This window comes from Perognathus longimembris, chromosome 11 (assembly GCF_023159225.1).
Source record: "Perognathus longimembris pacificus isolate PPM17 chromosome 11, ASM2315922v1, whole genome shotgun sequence".
Taxonomy (NCBI): domain Eukaryota; kingdom Metazoa; phylum Chordata; class Mammalia; order Rodentia; family Heteromyidae; genus Perognathus; species Perognathus longimembris.
In genome coordinates, this window is record NC_063171.1 from 8,920,502 (window position 1) to 8,940,973 (window position 20,472).

Below are 20,472 nucleotides of genomic sequence, written 5' to 3' on the forward strand. Positions count from 1 at the left end.
TAGATCAAAAGTAAAATACTGGGGGCTGGGGATATGGCCTAGTGGCAAGAGTGCTTGCCTCGTATACATGAGGCCCTGGGTTCGATTCCCCAGCACCACATATACAGAAAATGGCCAGAAGAGGTGCTGTGGCTCAAGTGGCAGAGTGCTAGCCTTGAGCAAAAAGAAGCCAGGGACAGTGCTCAGGCCCTGAGTCCAAGGCCCAGGACTGGCCAAAATAAAAAAAAAAAAAAAAGTAAAATGCTGAACCGAAAAGCAAGTATTTTTTTTCTTTCATTTTTTTTGATTTTGTTTTTGTGCTGGTCCTAGGGCTTGAATTCAAGGCATGGTGTTGTCCTTGAGAATTTTTTTTTTTTTCCATTACTGGGGCTTGAAGTCAGAGCCTGGGCACTGTCCTTGAACTTTTGTTCATGGCTAGCCATCTACCACTTGAACCACAGCTCCATCTCTGGAGTTTAATTTGGAGATAAGAATCTCACAGACTTTCCTACCCTGACTAGCACTGAAATACAATGCTCAAATCTCAGCCTCTTGAGTGTTTAGGATTACAAGCACAAGTCAGTAGCTCCTGACCCACCTGCTCCCAGGAAGAAGCAAGGATTTTTTAAGCATTGTTATATTTGCCATCTCAGATGACCTATATAAAGTCTTATAGAAATGGTGCTTCCCCCCCCCCATAATCTAAATGCCACCCTATCTACTATTCAGTAATATTTGTCAACATTAGACTGAGCTATTATCCAAGTCACTCAGAATTTTCTCTTAACATGACTATCAGCAGGCTTTTATGAAATGTTTTATAATTTTTCTATTGTTGTTTTATTAACATTTAAGTTAGGAGATAGAAAATACATTAGTTTGCCGAAGTGATTTTAGAAGGAAATCTAAAGGCTATATTACTATCTCATATCAAACTTGGTTATGAAAAAGTGCTGCTCTTAAATTTAAATTTATGTTTAATTCTTAGAGGCACAACCATTCCTTCAGGTGTTGATCTTTTTTTTTTTTTTTGCCAGTCCTGGGGCTTGAACTCAGGGCCTGGGCACTGTCCCTGAGTTTCTTGTACTCAAGGCTAGCATTCTACTACTTGAGCCACAGCACCATTTCTGGCCTTTTCTGTTTATGGGGTACTGAGGAACTAAACCCGAGGCTCTATGCATGTAGGTTCAGGTGTTGCTCTTTTTATAGAGGAAATGCCCAGGTTTTTTAGCAGTTACATTTAACTGTTGCTTTACGTCAGAAAACTTTTTTAGACCAGACTGTCAAACATTGTTCAAAATGCTATATCCCACAAGTGCCATAAGTTCTATTTATAGCCAGAGATCATGGCAGCAGGTGGCATATTTACTTGATATGGCCATATTTTGTCAGCTTTCTGTTTCTGATTGGCTAAAGTTCATGTACTAAGATTGGCTGAGACTAGGTTGTCTCTGGTATTCGTGGATATATGGTTCCAAGAAGATTACCACTGAAGCAATACCAGGAGTGCTCAGGATACATAGAATTCATGCAGTCTTGTGGTGTAGAAAACTGATTTTCCCACCACACTACCCAACTTTTATGAAAGACATGCTGCCTTTCAACAAATCTGAAATCTATACCTAATCACTTACATGCATGGGATGCTGAGTTTCAAAAGTGAATTTCAAGGGAACACAAAGCAGATTACAAAGCAATTTAACACAGGTTACAACAATGAAGGACTGACTGAAAGCACTTCATATCCACTAATCTACTTACACACACACACACACACACACACACACACACACACACCGAGGAATTCACATTTTTTTTGAAATTGCTTTTTATTTATTTTCCATTTTTGTCTCTTAAATATTCATGTTCTCTTTAAGGACTTGTACAAAGGAGTTGCCGTTATTGAATTATTTTCTGATTTTTTTTTTTTTTTTGCTGCATTTGGCCAAAATGGCACATCATAAATCTGCAAATAATGCAGGCCTACCATTCTGTTAGGGTAAGCTGAAAGCTAACTTTCAGTTTAGTATATAAGGAGGCTACTTTGAGCCAACATGTACATTTCAAATTTGTTTAAGCAGAACAAATGTAGCTGTCAGAGTTTACTTTGTATCTTAGACTTTTGGTTAAGATATAATGTGTATGTGTATGTAAAGTACAAATGTTAATTAAATATTCATGCCCCTAATGTGTCAGAAATTAATGAAAACCTATTTTTGAAGAGAGTTATGAAAAATATTTTTAAATATGGAAATGTACACAGTCTCTTATTTATTTGTAACTGAGTAATTATTTTGTCTTCAGTCTCAGTTGTTGATATAATGAATTATAGATGCAGTGGCATTTTGAAAAAGTGACTGATGTTCAAGATATACTATGCATAACTGGAAATGTGAAAATGAAACTTCTAAAGCTAACTAATGCTCATAAAAACATCACTGGAAGACCCAAAGAAACATGGACTCTATGGCCTCCCTTATTGGGAATAATTAGTACAGGTTTAGGCAAGCCATAGCAGAGCATCACAAGGCCCAATAGCTATACCCTTAGGAACACATAAGATGATGCTAAGTGAAATGAACTCCATGTTATGGAAACAATTGATATATCACAGTTGTAACTACTTTCAACGTCCTATGTGTATGTGTAGTTTCTATTATTGATGATGTTCTTGTATCACCTTCCTATGGTTGTACCTACACTATCTCTGTAATCTTATCTGAGTATATTGGAAACCGTGTTTACTGGTATTGGAAGTAGGAAATTCAAAGGGAATACCAAATTTGAGAGACACAGGGTAAAAAAAGAGAAATAACTACAAAAGCAATACTTGCAAAACTGTTTGGTGTAAGTGAACTGAACACCTGGGGGGGGAGGGAAATGGGGGGAGGGAGGGGGGCATGAGGGACAAGGCAACAAACAGTACAAGAAATGTATCCAATGCCCAACGTATGATACTGTAACCTCTCTGTACATCAGTTTGATAATAAAAATTTGAGGAAAAAAAAAAACATCACTGGATATGGAATAAATAAGCATAAATTCAACAATAAATAAAACCTCTCACATACCTGAAATAATACTTTTCTTTTTCCTTAGTGTAAAGAATAATGAACTTTATTGTTCTTAGATTTGGAGTTATAGCAGCTATACACAACTACTAGTAATATTTGCTTATGTCTTATATTGTCCCTATTATAAATGCTTTTATATAATTAATATACACAAAAACTGAAATAACAGGAGAGTAAAACAGGCTGGGCTGGGGGATGGGTACCACTGGGTGTAGGGAAAGTGTTTAGGGGAGGGTGCATGAAGATGAATATGACCTGAGAAATTTACTTGGATATGAACATGTAACAATTTTTGGAAATGTCACAATAACAAATGTATGCTAAAAATTATAAGCATAAAAAGTAATGAACCATATTCATTATAACAACATTAGAGAAAAACTTTAAAAGGTTCCTCATTATAAAAGCAGTGAATTACGTACAGTTGAGACTCTTGCCTTTAAGCTGTGTCTTTGATTCTACATAGAATTTAGATAGGAATAGTGGGAAAATTCTTTGCCTTTAGTTTTTTTTAGATATGATGACTCTAGGCAATTCCAAATGTGAAATTTTACTTTCCACTTAAAATACTCACATGTATATATTTAGATTTCCTGGAATTTATGCTAGCTAACATAGTACATTGAATAATCTTCAAAATCATATGTTACTTACTCTCATCTCTCCTCCAGGACAACAGCAGGAGCCTTTTGTCATACATTGTTTCATATTATCTTCGAAATTTTGATGAGGTAAGACCATTTGTTTGCTTGTTTTTCTGTCTTCGTTTTTGCTATAGTGGCTGTTGTATAGTTCTTACTTGTATGGATGTTCGTTTGTTTAAAAACATCTCATTTGTCATTAGGATGCCGGAAGGGAACAGTGTGTCTTTCCACTGCCAGAGCCTCAGGACCTTTTTCAAGCATCTCAGATGAAGTTTGAGGACTTTCAAAAAGATCTCCGAAAGCTAAAGAAAGACTTGAAAGGTAACTTCAGATATTGAATTTAAATTATTTACATATTTCAATGAGAGCCGACAGACTTATCAGTGATTTTGAAGCATCAAAATGGCGTGAAGCCTAATGGAATTATTTAATGGAACTACTTTTTTTCTGTGTACGTGTGTTGGAAAAAAATTGAAAATATTCTCTTTTTTTTGTTGTTTAAAAAGTTGTATGTTCAAATGCTGTTTGGTAAAGAGCATCTTTTAGGTCATTTGAATAACAATCCATTTCACCAGGATTAAGTTAAGCATGATGCTTTATTTTATAACCAAGAATAATTTATATTTATCATGTCATATTTGGGTATTGTTAATAGATAAATAGTTCTTGCTCACACCCTCTCCCCCCTTGCCATACTTACCCAAGGCATGTGGCTTATGAACATATCTGGACAACACACACACACACACACACACACACACACACACACACACACACACACTGAAGCTTTATATCAACTTATTTGAAAAAGGCATAGTAAGAAATTCCACAGAAATGTCAATGGGTGGGCTTGGTGTGGTAATGTACACCTATAATCCCAACTATTCAAGAGTTGAGACAAGAGGTAATGAATTTAAATGGTACCAGAGTTTGAGTTCAAGGCCTCATATTTACTACCTCACAATTCTACCAATTGAGCCACACTTCCAGCCAAATGACCAAATGCATGTAGTTTCTTAGTTGGAAATATCAAGTATGTATTACCCGTGCCTATAAATTCCTGAGCTGATTCCTTTAAGTCAGCAAAGTTTATCCAAATATATTCTCTTTAAAGGCAGTTAAGCTCAGATTGGCACTTACTGAGCTCTTTCTCTTGCTGAGATATTTTCCTTGATGCTTGGAGAGACATGATGAGTGATAAATGGTTTCTGTTCTTTAAAAACAAATCACTACTTAGGCACTTCAGAAACCAAACACACAAACATATTTGCATTGTACTATACTTATAATGGTTATGAAATAGGAATGTCCAATGTAAGTTAGGCCTGATTCTATTTGATTGTCCAGGAAGGCTTGAGTTAGATATTGCTTCTAGCAATGAGTCATGATATAGGAATACTTTACCAGCTAAATAAAATAAAATAAAATTTTATTGAATAGATTGATCACCGAATTCAATGAAATAAGCATTTTTGGACATGGATAGTAGAGAATGGTTTTAATTAGAAGATGGATACAATGCAGAAAAGACACAGATAAAAGAATTTGCACTGCATCTGAAGTAAGAATCAGGTAGTTGATAGATGGATTGACTGTTTCCTAAGGCATCTGTTGTACAAAAATTATTTTACAGCAGGATTAGGAATTTCTCACCTATTCCAAATGAATACTTTTAGATAGGTTTTATAGAGACATTTATGAATGGCTTAAAAGCTGTATTAGCTGACTTATGAGGCTGTAGAATATGGCAGCAAGGAAGCCTAGGTAAAAGATTTCTGAAAGTACAAATACAAAAAATAAGGGCATTTGCACCACAATAAAGTAGGCACAAAGAGGAAAGGGCCAACCTAAGGAGTATTTGGGAGGTTTTATGAAAAGATGTTGGAATATAGTAAGCAAGTGAACAGTTTGTTTTAGCTTGAGTTTTGAGCCTAGGCGGTGGTACCATGAACCTAAGGAGTCAAGATGTAGATGGCTGTGAGGACTTCAAGTTGGTGAGTGTATAGGAGTCTGGAGTAATGAGAAGCCTGGATTGGGAATATGGATTGGGATTCACCAGCATCACAAGGGAGCCCAGGCAAAGGACACAGTCAGAGAGGTACATGGGGGTTCCTTGCAATAGAAGTTCACAACCTATGCCAATGAAGGTGGTTAAAGGGGTATTATTATAACACTGGCTAAGGTGATTTTAAATCGGTTTGATGCTCCCTTAACATGGTGATATTCTAAACAATGTCAACCTCCCCTTCCAGCCTGTGAGGTAGAAGCGGGAAAGGTGTACCAGGTCTCCTCTGAAGAGCACATGCAACCCTTCAAAGAGAACATGGAGCAGTTCATCATTCAAGGTGAGTCGCAGAGATCTGGTGTTTTCCTTCCTCATTAAGGACACACTGCCTTAAAGGGGATTATTTAGACACTGTCCATACATATACAAATAAAACAGATTCAGTATAATAGTGGCACAGGATATGAGTTGGCAGCAAGTTTCTAAGCATAGTGTTCTGTGGAAATACTAACTTTTAGTCTTATCCATGACAGTTAAGTCTACTCCATTGTTTAAAACCTTATGTATTTATGAAGATATTAAATTGTTTATTTAATTGTTCAATATTTGTTTCATTCAGTTGAGTGCTGGTGTTCATTCCTGTATGTAACCTTGCTACTCAGGAGTCTGAGATCTGAGGATCATGGTTTGAAGTCATCTAGGGCAGGAAAGTCTGTGAGACTCTCATCTCCAATCAAGTGCCAAAATAACAAAAAGCCAGAAGTAGAGCTGTGACAAAGAACACTTTCCTTGAACAAAAAGTTCAGGAATAAGACTTAGTCCCTGAGGTCAAGCCCCAAGACTGACCCTACCCCTGTCTCCAAAAAAAAAAGATTCAAGCTGCCCCCCCAACCAAATAAGATACATTGTACTCATAATTTGACATTTTGAATTGAAACCCCTTTGTACAACTATTTAACTTTTAAAATCTACTTGTAGCTCAAAAATTATATGCTTTTTGTTTTAAAATTTGATACTATTTTAAGGTGTTTTATTTTTGTTGTTGTCATTGTTGTTTCTTGTAGTGCTTTGAAGATAGTCCAGGGCCTCACCTACATTAGGCATGCACTCTATTACTGTTCTATGTCCTAGCCCCTTCTCTTAACTTTTTACTATTCTTATGACCTTAGTTCAATCAGGTACTTTGTTTGCCAAAACATTGTTTCTAAAAGAAAAAGTTATTGATGTTTGCAATCTTTACAATAATCTTTTTTAATAATTTGTATTGTTAAGATGATGTACAGAGGGGTTATGGTTACATACTTCAAATAATGAGTACATTTCTTGTCATATTTGTTACCCCTTCCTCATTTTTCTCCCTCCTTTCTTCTCCTCAACACTTTCCCCTCCTCTCTCCTCTCTTTCCTTCCCTCCCTTCTCCCCCTCCCTCCTCTCCTTGCTTTCATCACTTTTTTTTAACCGTCCCAATGATGGACATCATCCATTATTCTAGGACTCTATAAACATTCTTAAGGACTCTATAAACAGTAAAAAAAAAAAAAGAACAGTTTCTTCCAGGTCAGGTGATATGTACATTTCTTTCCTTTGACTTAGTATAACTGTTCCTTTTTTTCTCATTTTATCCCTTTCTCCACTGCCCTTGAGTTGCTTCATTTGCTTTCATCAATGTCCATTGCAGCTGTTGGGCACCCTCTTTTTTTTTTTTCACCCAGTTTCCACTCATTCTGTGTCCTTCTCCCAGCTTCCCTCAGATGTGCACCATATGTGAGGTAAAAAATATAGGGTCCTGTAAATACTATAAAACTAATTAAGAAGAGGTCCTTTGGTTTCTTATCTTTGGAGTTCTTTTCAGTCTGCATATTATTTTTGGTACATATGAAGTAGTGCTTGGGTCTTACTTTTTGGTGCATTTCTTCCAAGACTGTCTTTTTTGGTCTCACTGTGTCTTAGTATCTTGGCTCCTGTTTTCTTTGTTGTGTTTCTTTGGTATTTAATTCTAATACCCACATATCAGGGAGACCATGAACCCTTTTGTGTCTCTGTCCTTGGCTTGTCTCGCTTAACCTGATTTGTTCTAGTCCTGTTCATTTGCCTGAAAATATCATTATTTTATCATTTCTAATAGCTTTGTAGAATTCCATTGTACATAGGTATCACATTTTCTGCAGTGGGGCATCTGGGTTGTTTCCATATCTTGGCTATTGTGAATAGTGCAGCAATGAACATGAAGGTACAGGTGTCCTTGTCATATCCTGGTTCCTGTTGTTCAGGATAGATGCCTAGGAGCTGTTCGGCTGCGTCATAGGGTGTGTCTATGTTTAGTTTTTTGAGGAACCTGTAGCCTGCTTTCCAGAGTGGTTGTACTAGTTTATATTCCCACCAGAAGCTCAGTAGGGTTCCTCTTTCTCCTCATCCCTTCCAGCATTTGTTGTTGCCTGAGTTCAGAGTATAGGCCGATATTGTTTTTGGTGGTGGTGGTGGTGGTCATGGGGCTTGAACTCTGAGCCTGAGCAACTGTTCCTGAGCTCTTCAGCTCAAGTATAGTGCTCTACCACTTGAGCCACAGTACCACTTCCTAAAAAAATCTTAACACCTTTCTTCTAGGAAGCTTGCAAAATATCATCTCATTGGTTCTCAGTATATTTCTATATAACAATAGTGAAAACATTTAGTAGATACTAAAGAAATATTCTTTGCAAGATACAGAAACTTTTTTTTTGTATGTGGAGCTTGAACTCAGTTCACTGCTTCACAATCTTACTCCATTTACTTCCTCAGCTAGTATTGTACCACTTGAGCCATTCCTCATTCCTACTTTTTGTTGGTTATTTTTAAAATGGAGTCTCATAGACTTTTGTGTGTAGAGCATCTTCATATGTTGGTTTTATAGAACTCAATCTCCTGATCTGCTCGGATTAAATTTCTCAGTCACTGGAACTCAATGCCTTTTCTTTTTTAAGTTTATTTAAAAAAATATGTTTAAATATTTGAACAAGGCAATTTTAATTCTACATGTCAGTTTGTGTATACTGTGCATCTTGATCAGTGTCACCGCTTCTATTATTTCCTCTTCCATCTATCTCAATCCATCAGTCCTTTCAAGATCCATTTTCACATATGCAACTTAACTTTTTTTTTTTTTTTTTTTTTTTTGGCCAGTCCTGGGCCTTGGACTCAGGGCCTGAGCACTGTCCCTGGCTTCTTCCTGCTCAAGGCTAGCACTCTGCCACCTGAGCCACAGCGCCCCTTCTGGCCGTTTTTCCATATATGTGGTGCTGGGGAATCGAACCGAGAGCTTCATGTGTAGGAGGCAAGTGCTCTTGCCACCAGGCCATATTCCCAGCCCACGCAACTTAACTATTATGATCAAATTAGCCCATAATTTCTTTCCCTATCTTTCCATTCCTCTCCTCTTCCTTGAAACATGTCAGTTTGTTAATATTCATTTTATAAAACTGTCAGTTAATTGTTCTCAAAAGAAACTTAATGGTTTTTGAAATTTTCTGAGAGCAATTCATTGTTTATTTTAGCAGATTGTTATAATAAAATATATTCATATTGCTGCCTTTTAAATATGTTTACATAGAACATTTATTTTATTTTAATATGGCTAATGATTGAATTATATAAATTTATGTAAACAATGTAAAGTACAAAAAGTAAAAGGAAAGAAAAACAAAATTCCCTACTGCCAGTTCAAATGATCCCTGTGATGTTTTGAGAATCTTGTTAAATCTTTGAAACTTTTCTCCTATTCCAACCAAACACTAAGTTATGACTTTGCAGATATTGTATATACCTTCAAGAAAATATGGTCTTGAAATACTCTTTAAACATTAATCAGCCCAAACTGCAATATTGTATTTTAAGTGGTGACCTAGATACTTTCCTAATTCCCTAGTGATAGTTTCTTTTATTTTTAATGTACATTCAATTTTTTTATAATCAACCTCCCCAGCTCTACTTTGTCATCTGATTTCTCCAAAATGTCATAAATATGACTCAAGGGGAAACCACTATGAAATAGCATCTTCTTTATTTACTCCAGCCTTGCCTGCCCACCCTCATACCTTCCTTCCTTCCTTCCTTCCTTCCTTCCTTCCTTCCTTCCTTCCTTCCTTCCTTCCTTCCTTCCTTCCTTCCTTCCTTCTTCCTCCTCCCTCCTCCCTCCTCCCTCCTCCCTCCTCCCTCCTCCCTCCTCCCTCCTCCCTCCTCCTCCTCCTCCTCCTCCTCCTCCTCCTCCTCCTCCTCCTCCTCCTCCTCCTCCTCCTCCTCCTCCTCCTCCTCTTCCTCCTCTCCCCCCCCCCTTTCATCACTCTTGAAGCTTGAACTCAGGGCTTCAGTGCTTTCCCTAAGCTTTTTCACTCAGGCCTAGCATTCTACAAGTTTGAGCCACAGAGCCACTTCTGGTGTTCTGGTGGATAATTAGACATACGTCTCATGTACTCTCCTCCCTAGCCTGGCTTTGAACCACCATCCTCAGACCTCAGCATCCTGAATAGCTAGGATTACAGGCACAAGCCACTGGCGCCTGGCTAGAATTTATTTTTAATTGATTTTACTTTCTGTTCCATTGCTCAGTGATTTTGAAACTGAAGGTCATAAACTATGAAGACATCTATTTATCATATCACAACTGAGGTTTCAAAATTTTACAGAAAAAACTAACATTAGGACTACATTGCTTAAAATGACAATATTTGGGAAAGTATGTGTGCAGAGAAAGAGAATAGTTACATAAATTCCTAGAATACTTGCCTGTCAAAATAAAATTGAAAGTCATTACTGTATTTGTTTTACCTAATGGAATTTCTGTGTAGTTTTAAACAGATTGAGGTATTGGTTTAATCTCTTTTCTTAAATTGATCTTTGAGTTTCTGTCAGACTACCATGCTTTACTTTCAGACAAAAGTTATAATGAACAAAACTAGAGGCATAATTTTATAGTACAGTGCTTGTCTACCTTATGAGAAGTCCAGGGCTTAAACCTTGCAGAAATAAAAAGCAAAACAAAACAAAAATAAATGGAAAAGATCATAGTCTATTCCCTTGTAATTCTGCAGAAAGAACACTATTGCAAAGAGTTCCAAATTCTTACCATTACTGGAGGAGGCTGAATATCCTTTCTGTTCCTTTGTTTGTTTGTTTTCACTTGGTATTTGTACATTTGCTTGAGGAAATTATTCTAATTAGTTGTTGAAATTTAAAACTTATCACATTGCTGTATATGACATGAATGTTTAATTCTCTCATGTTACTGTCACTTTTATACAGAAATTAAATCTGAAATTTTTGGTTGTTATATAAACACTTCTGTGTATAGAATATCATCTAATATTCAAATTTATGTCTGTTTTGTCAGTCATATAAAAGAAGTGTAAACTGTGAATTTGAGTATTAAAATTAACAATTTGAATTAGTTATAATTAACAATCATTGGGCTGGGGATATGGCCTAGTGGCAAGAGTGCTTGCTTCGAATACATGAGGCCTGGGTTCAATTCCCCAGCACCACATATACAGAAAATGGCCAGAAGTGGCGCTGTAGCTCAAGTGGCAGAGTGCTAGCCTTGAGCAAAAAGAAGCCAGGGACAGTGCTCAGGCCCTGAGTCCAGGCCCCAGGACTGGCAAAAAAAAAAAAAAATTAACAATCATTTAAATACAATTTGTTTTGTTGATTATATTTTACTTGAGATAGTATAACTATTTACCTATCTCACATTTTTTCTTATATATTTAGCTAAAATTGACCAAGAAACAGAGGAGACTTCCTTGACAGAGACACATAAGTGGTAAGAAATTGCTTTCCTGTAAAAATTGTATTTCTTTCCACATTATGCTATAAAGTGCTAGTATATTTCATATCAAGGGAACAGTTATTAGATAAAGTTTTGTTTCACTCTTAAAATACAAACCTGATATAGTAATATGTTTTACTTCCATAAGGAGTTGTCTGAGTTTTTATATTTTCATCTCTATATGAATTACAATTCTATTAAGTACCAAATTATTGAGAATAAATCATTAATTTCTCTAATAGGATTGAGAACTAGTGAAACACAATGAAAGAAAGCAAGAACTTGTTTTAATGAAAAGTGCTCATGAGTTTTTAGTATTAACAATAAAATCCAGGGAGAAAAACAAGAGTTTCCCTTGGTTGACCCTTCCCATCCAGAATGGAGATTTTCTATCAGGCCAAGCATAGAAAGTTCATCAGAAGTCTCCTTCCTCTCAGTCAAATTCTTCTTTCTCTCTTAAGCAAATTCTCCAGAAAAAAAAAATGTATGCGTACGTGTATACATACATACATAGTTATATAGGTATTTACACACGTGCATATGCATATGTATGCACATTACATTTAAATTAGTATCAATAGCTCTATAGATAGACAGAGGAATAGACAGACAGATAGATTGGCATCAGACGGACAGAGACAGACAGACATTGGGATCATAGGAGCTGCAAGTGTGGAATTAGCTAGGCAAGCTGACAATTCCAGTAGCGGCTTGTAACCCTGGGTGGACTTGCAATGGTCCCAATCCTGAGTCTGAAGTCTGAAGACAGTTTGGGGCCAGAATTCAGGCTATTTGAAGGTTGAACCTCAGTTGAAGGCCTATACTAACCAGACAATATAAAGGAATCTGCTTTGTAAATTGTACTGATTCAAATGTTAGTCACATCTAAACACTAACTTCCCAACCACTTGACTAATGTTTGACTCAAATTGGGGATCATAACTTATCCAAACTGATGTGTAAAATGAATCATCACACTCACTAGAGGAATTCTATTACTATTTAGGAAAGTTTTTATTGAAAAAGTTGTCATTACTGTGTCAGGGAAAGTACTTACATTCTGTGAACAGATGTCAATATTCAGTTCTTGATTTGATATAAAATATTTTGCTAGACAGATGGGTACTCAAAATTACTCATTTTCTATAGAAAGCAAAAACTAAAGTAAAAACTAAAAATGAATAGATTTCAATTCATGGCTCATGACAAAATTATAAGTAAAAAATAGAAACAAAACAAAAACAGAAAATATATTTTTAAAAAGCTATTTTTAAATTCATAAATGAAAGTAAGAGTCTTAGTTCATAACATGGTTTACGTTCTATTTGTTTGACATTTTCCCAAAACTGTTTGTCTAAAACTTACCAGCAGTCCTATATAACCTGGGAAAATTCAGTAGTAATTCTATGCGGAAATGCAGAGAAGCTTTTGAGAGTTTTTTGAGTTTTGATTCTTGCTCTTCTTAAGTCATGGCTCTAATAACTGAGAACAATATTAAATCTTCAGCTAATAGAATTTACTTTATAGGTGAGGATTAAATGAGGAATCTTAGTATTTGGGAAGCAATCAATGGTTGTTAACTGCTATCCTATTTGCACATTATTTTGATAATAAGTTATTACAAAAAGTGTAATGGTAGAAATAGACTTTGTGATGCTAGGCCTCTGATGACATGGAGGCTAGGGGCTTCTCACCTCTATTTTTGCTTTTATGGAGTCACCTGCCAGAGTGGACCCCAATGCCATTCCTAGCCTTAGCTTTCACAGCAGTGCAAAGAAGTCCCACCCACATCTCTACAGCCAAGAGAACTGATGTGGGGGAGGGCAAAGAGAACATGGAGAATTTGATACTCCAAGGCTCTGTCAAAATCCATGGTATCAGCTTGCTGTTAAAGATATTGCTATTTTGTTCTTGTGTTCTGTGGCTTTTGCATCAAATGCTGGAGCAGCACGTTTGTCACACCAACCCTATTATACCTTAAAACACACATAGATGTAAACGCAATGATGTTTGGAGCTTCAGCAGATAATTGTCACCAATGGAGAGATCATCTAATCAAACACTCCATAAAGAAACCTCAGAGTTAGTTGACTGTTTTGACCAACTGAACTTAGTACACAACTACAGAATATTCCATCCAGAGCTTCACAATACACATTTCTCTGGGCAGCCCATGGCACATTGTCTAAAATTGTGCTTTTACCAAGAAAATAACTATAGTTGTACAGTAGATAATATATTGTTCCCGGTCACTTTTTGAATTCATAACTAAGGATATTCAAAAGAAAAAAGTTAGTGTGTGTATTAAAGCAAGACACATCTCTTCTGTGTTCCATTTGTTGACATAATAATTCCATGTGCTAATTCTCACTTTTTATTCATGCATTTATCTGTTAATTTAAAAAGTTGAAAGTGAAGTTCCTGTTTAGCAAGGATAAAAATATATGGTTTTAAATACAAAGTTTGAAGTCTTCAATCTCCCAGAAATTGAAGTGGTAGATGAGACTCATGCAGAATTCATACATTGCTTATTTCAGTTATATTATCAAACTAAATATGATTATTTTCACTTTTCTGCAGAACTACTTAGTACTCATGTCAGCTCATGAGGAAAGAATGCAGTAGTTTTAGATTTATCTAACAAATGCTCACTCCTTTGTATTTAAGGGAGTAATAAAAACAACCACATTCGAAAGTTTTACTAACTTACAAGTTATGGCTAACCTCAAAATGTTTTCTGGGTTTTAAAAATTGCACAGATAAAAAAAATCAGTTAAAATTAAGTTTTGAAATAAAAAATGAAAAGATTTCAGAAACACAGTTTATTCCAGATATACATTACTTCAATTTCACTTTAGGCCTGAAAAAAACAATATAGTAATTCAAAAGTAAATTTACATTTTGATCTGAGAACTTACGTCAGCTAGTTTAGCTGGTGCTCTGGACTAAAGGAATCAGGATAAGAAGCTTTACAAGCTGACAGAACCCTCTTGGTTTAAAGACAAGCACAATACAGGAACCTTCTTCACCTCTACATGGATATTTTGTTTGTGATCCTTCCTACTTGTTGAAGCATTTGTTTTGAAGATCTTTTCAGCAGTATACACACACATATACATCATACATATACACAGAGACTGAGACCCTGAGTTCAAGCCTCAGTACTGGCACAGAGAAAAAGAACAGAAATTATTTCCATTCTTCTAAAAGCTAAAAACTACAAAGAATAGATTGATGGCAAATGTGTGTGTGTGTGTGTGTGTGTGTGTGTGTGTGTGTGTGTGTGTGTGTATGTGTGTGTGTGTGTGTATGTATATGTTGGGGGAGACTGCTGTGGCTTGAACCAGAGTCTTAACACTAGACCACTGGCCATAATCTACCTTGTAAGTAACAATCATACCATAAGGTAGTTAGTGAAGTTGTTAATCAGAGAAACAATTAGCAAAATCATATAAGAAGACTAAATTGCCAGGCACCAATGGTTCACACCTATAATCCTAGCTATTTAGGAAACTGAGGTTTTAGGATTGTGGTTTGAAGCCAGCCCAGGCAGGAAAGTTTGTGTAACACTTGTATCCAATTAACCACCAAAAAACTGGAAGTGGTAGAGCACTAGCTTTGAGCAAAAAATGCTTAGGGACAGTACTCAAACCCTGAGTTCAAGCCCCACAACTGACAAAAAATAAAAATGAAAAAAAAATTGTTGCATTTTAGTGTTATAAGATGATTTGACTCATCAGCTTGCAAAACACACACACACACACACACACACACACACACACACACATCATAGAATCTTTTAAATTAGCCACCTAATCAAGTATGTGCTTCTTAGTTATTTGACACAAGATCTCACTATACAGACCCAACTAGCTTGGATTTCAAATCTTTCTTCTTTAGTCTTTTCATTGCTGTGTTTACAGGTGGGCACCACTGTATGCTGTGGGTCAGCTTTTTCTCCCCCTGCCATTTAATTCTTTAGGAAAATTAATGAGGTTCGCTCTCCAATTTAACTTCAGTGTTAGCAAAGGCATTTGAAAACATTCAATAACCAAAGGCAAGAAATAGTAATGGAAGAAAGGACATTTGTGAGAGAACATGAAATCACATTGAAAAATGCTATTTCTGCCTATATTATTGCTTCCATGATATTTTGCCAGAAACATGACTGCATAACAAATGTATTAAAATGGAAAATTAATCTTTCATGCAGAATAAGGACAGAACAAGAAAAAAGGGAATCAAGGCAGAGGAATGTTGGTTCCGGTAGCTTCATATAATATATACACTGTTAGTCACAGTAGAGAAATGTTTAATCAGTCCTGAACTGATGTACACATACTTTATTGTGTCTAGTGACTTTCAGAGTGTCAGTTTGTAAAGTGTTTATTCAAGAAATGGATTTCTGGCACATGGGTAAAATGAAATGTTTAGTTCCTATTAGGCATATTTTCCAGAATCTTTCTGAGTAACTATCAGGAGATGAACAGAAAGACAGAAGACAGGTCTTTGTTTATCTGGCTTGTGCTAGCAAACCACGCAGGCTCCAGCCTGGTATTAAAACTGAAGGGCCATGGGAATGTTTCTGCAAAATCCCCAAACAAGGACATCATTCCCTTCCCAATATTGATAAAGCAAAACATATTTCATTATTGTTCAATTTGGATTTCTTATTTAATTACTTCATGTCCTATAAGGAAGAGGCTTCAGGATTCCTAAGATGAATGGGAGAAATCTATATTTCATGCCTTTTACTTCAGGCCATGTGGGAAATTTTAGGTCCTGCACTTATACAAATGAGTTTTCTGTTACTGTCTTATCTAAATTGCTATAAAATCCACGGAGACCTTCAACACTGTGAGGCACCATGATACCTTTCAATTATACCAGGAACATACTGAGGTGAAGGTATTTCCTGAAGTCCTTCTTATTTGTTTATTACACGCTGGATGAAAGGACCTCTGTACAGTCCACTTCCAATTTAGATGGATCATTACAATGGCAAATGCATCTAAAAAAGTTTTATTGTGTAAAGAGAAACTTGCCTGCTACATAAGGTCACATAGATCTATTCTATTCTTGAGTCCTAAGAGGTTAAAACTCCTAAAGATTTTCTCTATCAGTGAACTGATATGAATTACTAAGAGAGATCCTAATCACTGTGTTCCTGAAATGCATGTGTCCAGAAATTTTTCTAAAAATGTTACTTTCTCCACTTTGTCCACTGATTTCTACTTGAAGAATACTACATTTTTGTTTTCCCATAATTAATAAGTACAGTAATGTGCATCCATAATAAGAGGATATAGAAGTTTAACGATGTAAATATTCTTACAATAAGTAAACCCTTCAGCTTATACAAAGACCACTATATATTTTCATTAAATTTTCTCTTTTGAAGATAGTGGTATCCATAACCCTTGTTGTTCCACCATCTCTTCTTTTCCTCAGGAAACAATGTGCCTTGTTTTTCTTTACACTGATTTAAAAACCTTGCCTACACACTGCCCAATTGGGGTCATCACTATGCTTCATGAGCCTATGTCTCCCATCCAGGAATTTACAATTATAGTTGTCAAGAAAACACAGATTTAAATCACTAGGGACAATTGTCTCTAATAAACTCCGAGAAGTAAGATACCATCAAGTAATTTTCCTCTGCTTATTGTGTCTAAAGTTCTAATCTAAGCTCCTTAATTTAGACATGAGAAAATGGACATGCCAGAGTTCCAATAACTTTTCAAAGCTAGATAACTGGAGGAGAAAATCAAAGTGATAAAATCTGGATTCCAATTGAAGATTGGTTCTTAGAGGTAAACTGTAACAAAAGCAATACTATGGGAAGGGGTTCTGTGCTCACATCTGCCTCATGTCTGTTCCTCTTGAGGCTGCTTCTGGATTCTGGAAACCTCTAAGAAACCCCTTGTTGATGAATCTCCATTTAACAAGGATCTATGTGTCACAGCAAGCCTTCGAAATACATGCCCAGTTTCCCTGGTGAAATGTAGATAAAAATCATCTCTAGTTTTTACTGCTTCATGTTTTCATTTAAGCCCCAATTTTCAATTTTTCTTTGTTTTGAAAATAACCTTAGACAATTTTCATAGACTGCAAGTATTTCATTAGTATTCCTTAATACATAAGCTAGAAGCATATTTTATCAAGTTTTATGACAGTTAAATATACTTGATACACTTAGTTACCAAATTTTTCCCCTTCTGCTTTCTGTTTTGTTCCATTTTTATTAGCATCAATTAGGTTTGTTTGTTTTTGGAATGATTTTTCTTACCACTTATCTTGAAAGAAAATATAATTTTGGTCTTTGACTAGAAGAAACTAGAGCTAGGGGCAAGAAGTAGCCATTATAAATTCCAACACTGTTGAAGATGGGCATCTGTGTCAGTGCAGAATCACTATTCTGTCCAGGCTTAATTTCCTTCATTTTGGGGGGAATTCAGTGCAATCATGTGTATATTGTATTTAACACTATAACTAAAAATGCAGAAAGTGAAAATTATTGTATTTAATACTGTAACTCAAAATTCAGCAAGTGTAAAGTAAATGCAGATTTAATTTTGCTCAAAGAGGATGCAATTTTCTCTTTAAAAGCAGCAATTCTTTTCAGTCACAGCACTTTCCACTGTTGCTCTCCTGCCTCCTTCTCCTCCAAACAACATTCTCCCATCTGGGTGAGATGAAGGTCATCCTCTCATTATTGGTCACAGAGTCTCCCAAGAGAAGCATTAGCACATTTGCTAGGAAAATAAGTTTTAACTCCTCTAATCATACTGTGGTATGGTAACTTGTATCTATACTTATTTTTTTTAAACAAAGATTATTCCTGGCACCCCAAGCCCTAGCTCAGTGTGCATACATGTAAGTTTTGAGTGTACTTGCAGAAGATTGCACATCTCCTGTTGTGTACTCTTAAACTCACTGAAACACCCTCCAGACTGACTGAGAATTATATTACAATGTTATGAAATACTTCTTTACAAAAGAGTTTATTTTTTTATTTGTTTGATTTTGGTTTTAGTCTTCGTATTGTAGCATGAGTATTACGGGGGGAGATTAATGATTTGGTGGAATTATGTGATTTGAAAAATGTGTGATTAAGGAAAAGAGATTGGGAATGCTTGACAAGTTTTTCAAAACTGGATTAAGCCAAAAGATCAGACTCATTCTGAGTTTAAGAATCCACAAGAAAGAGAATATTGGATTAAAAAAATGTAACTAAGAGTAAAGTATTACTTGCTACTCAGAAAATTGAGATCTAGAGGATTATGATTTAATATCAGCCCAAGTAGAATAATCTTAGAGAATCAAACTCCAAAATAATCAGCAAAATGTCAGTCTGGAGGCATGATGTAAGTGGTAGAACCCAGCTGAGCAAATAAGGGGAGCAAGCTCGAAGCTCTGAATTTAGCTACCTCCTTTGATCCCATACTGAAAAAAAAATTAACAGAGATTAGAACTATTGATAAATGAGAAGAGGAAGCAAAATTAAAAGGTCAATATAAATAGGAGAATAACAACTTTTTCCCTAGGTATTTTAGGGGCTGTCGTCAATGACTATCTAGTACAGCATTATACATGAGTCTTAAGGTACTTGTGCTGGTGGATTACACCTTTAACTTTAGCTATTCAGGAAGCTGAGATTTAAGAATCATGGTTCCAAGCTAGTTTGGGCAGGAAAGTCTGTAAGACCCTTATGTCCAGTTAGCTACTAAAAATCTGGAAATGAAGCTGTGGCTCAAGTAGTAGAATGGGACAGTGTCCAGGACTGGCACCAAAAAGAAGTCTTAGGGATTTATCTGCCTACACTTGCTCGAAATATCAATCTTCAGATCTCAGCCACTTGAGTACCTAGAATTATAGATATGAGCCACCTATACCCACTAGCTTTTTTTTTTATTACCTGAAGCTTAAACATAACCCCTTTAAAGATGATTTTTTTATTTTCAGAATTTAGTAACAACTGAGCAAAGATGAATATGAGTAATATATGACTGTAGTCACTGGCATAAAGAACTTATAGTATACATTCATTTTAAAAACAGAGGTAAGCCAAGCAAAATATAGTATACCTGCAATCTAGGCACTAGGACTATTTCAGCAGAAGGACCGCAAATTTGAAACCAACCAAAAATCGTATCTAATTAATCAGCAAAAACCTGGAATTAGAAATGTGGTTCAAATGGTAGAGTGCCAGCAGTAGGCCAGAAAGCCACAGAACAATGTGAGACCTTGAATTCAAGCTACAGTACCAGCCATAAAGAAAAGGAAAAAAGAGAATATATCGAATGTACCACACTGGAAAGTAACCATTACTTTTATGTTCTTGTGTGTGCTCTGACAGCTTTTTAGAGACTACAGCCTATTTTTTCATGAAGCCAAAAATTGGGGAGAAGGAGGTTTCCACAAATGTTTTCTTCAGTATCTGGCATGAATTCAGTTCTGACTTTAAAGACTTCTGGAAGAAGGAGAACAAGCTTATTCTCCAAGAGAGGTAGGTATTGGCACAATGGCATTGAAAGATGACATTTTATTATATGTGACGCCACTGAGATTGCCAAGATTTATAGCATGGATGAAAAAATTACATAGCCCTCACCTTGGAGTAGCAAGTGGTTGAGGGCATTGACGTTTGGTAGAATTTAATACTTGAATAGAACAGTGAGTCCAGAATTGTGAAAGCACTGAAAATAAGTGGGGGCTCCAGGACCATTGTCTGTTAAAATATCTTCTAAGAAGAATTACACAGAAAGTAACTTCATAGAAAGCATCCATATAACCTGTAGGATGATAAATCATTTCACTTCCAAAGCTGGAGAACACAGACTATAAAGGTAGGACAAATAGTTTTGTGTTTGCCCTTGTTCAGTTTCTGGAATATTGTCATTTCTGCTAATTCTACCAATGTTTCACCTAAAGGTCTCCCAAGGTCAGATGATAAATGTTGCTTAAAATATC

At 36.0% G+C, this 20,472-nt stretch overlaps 1 protein-coding gene across 1 annotated transcript in view; it reads left to right on the forward strand.

Moving 5' to 3' along the window:
- The window catches only part of Fmn2 (formin 2), a 174,989-nt gene that overhangs the window by 138,402 nt on the left and 16,115 nt on the right, over positions 1-20,472 (forward strand). Inside the window, exons 12-16 of the mRNA XM_048357745.1 lie at positions 3,725-3,784; positions 3,898-4,018; positions 5,950-6,042; positions 11,442-11,493; positions 19,859-20,008. Coding sequence (XP_048213702.1) covers positions 3,725-3,784; positions 3,898-4,018; positions 5,950-6,042; positions 11,442-11,493; positions 19,859-20,008 — 476 coding nt within the window. The remainder of the gene's footprint in view (positions 1-3,724; positions 3,785-3,897; positions 4,019-5,949; positions 6,043-11,441; positions 11,494-19,858; positions 20,009-20,472) is intronic.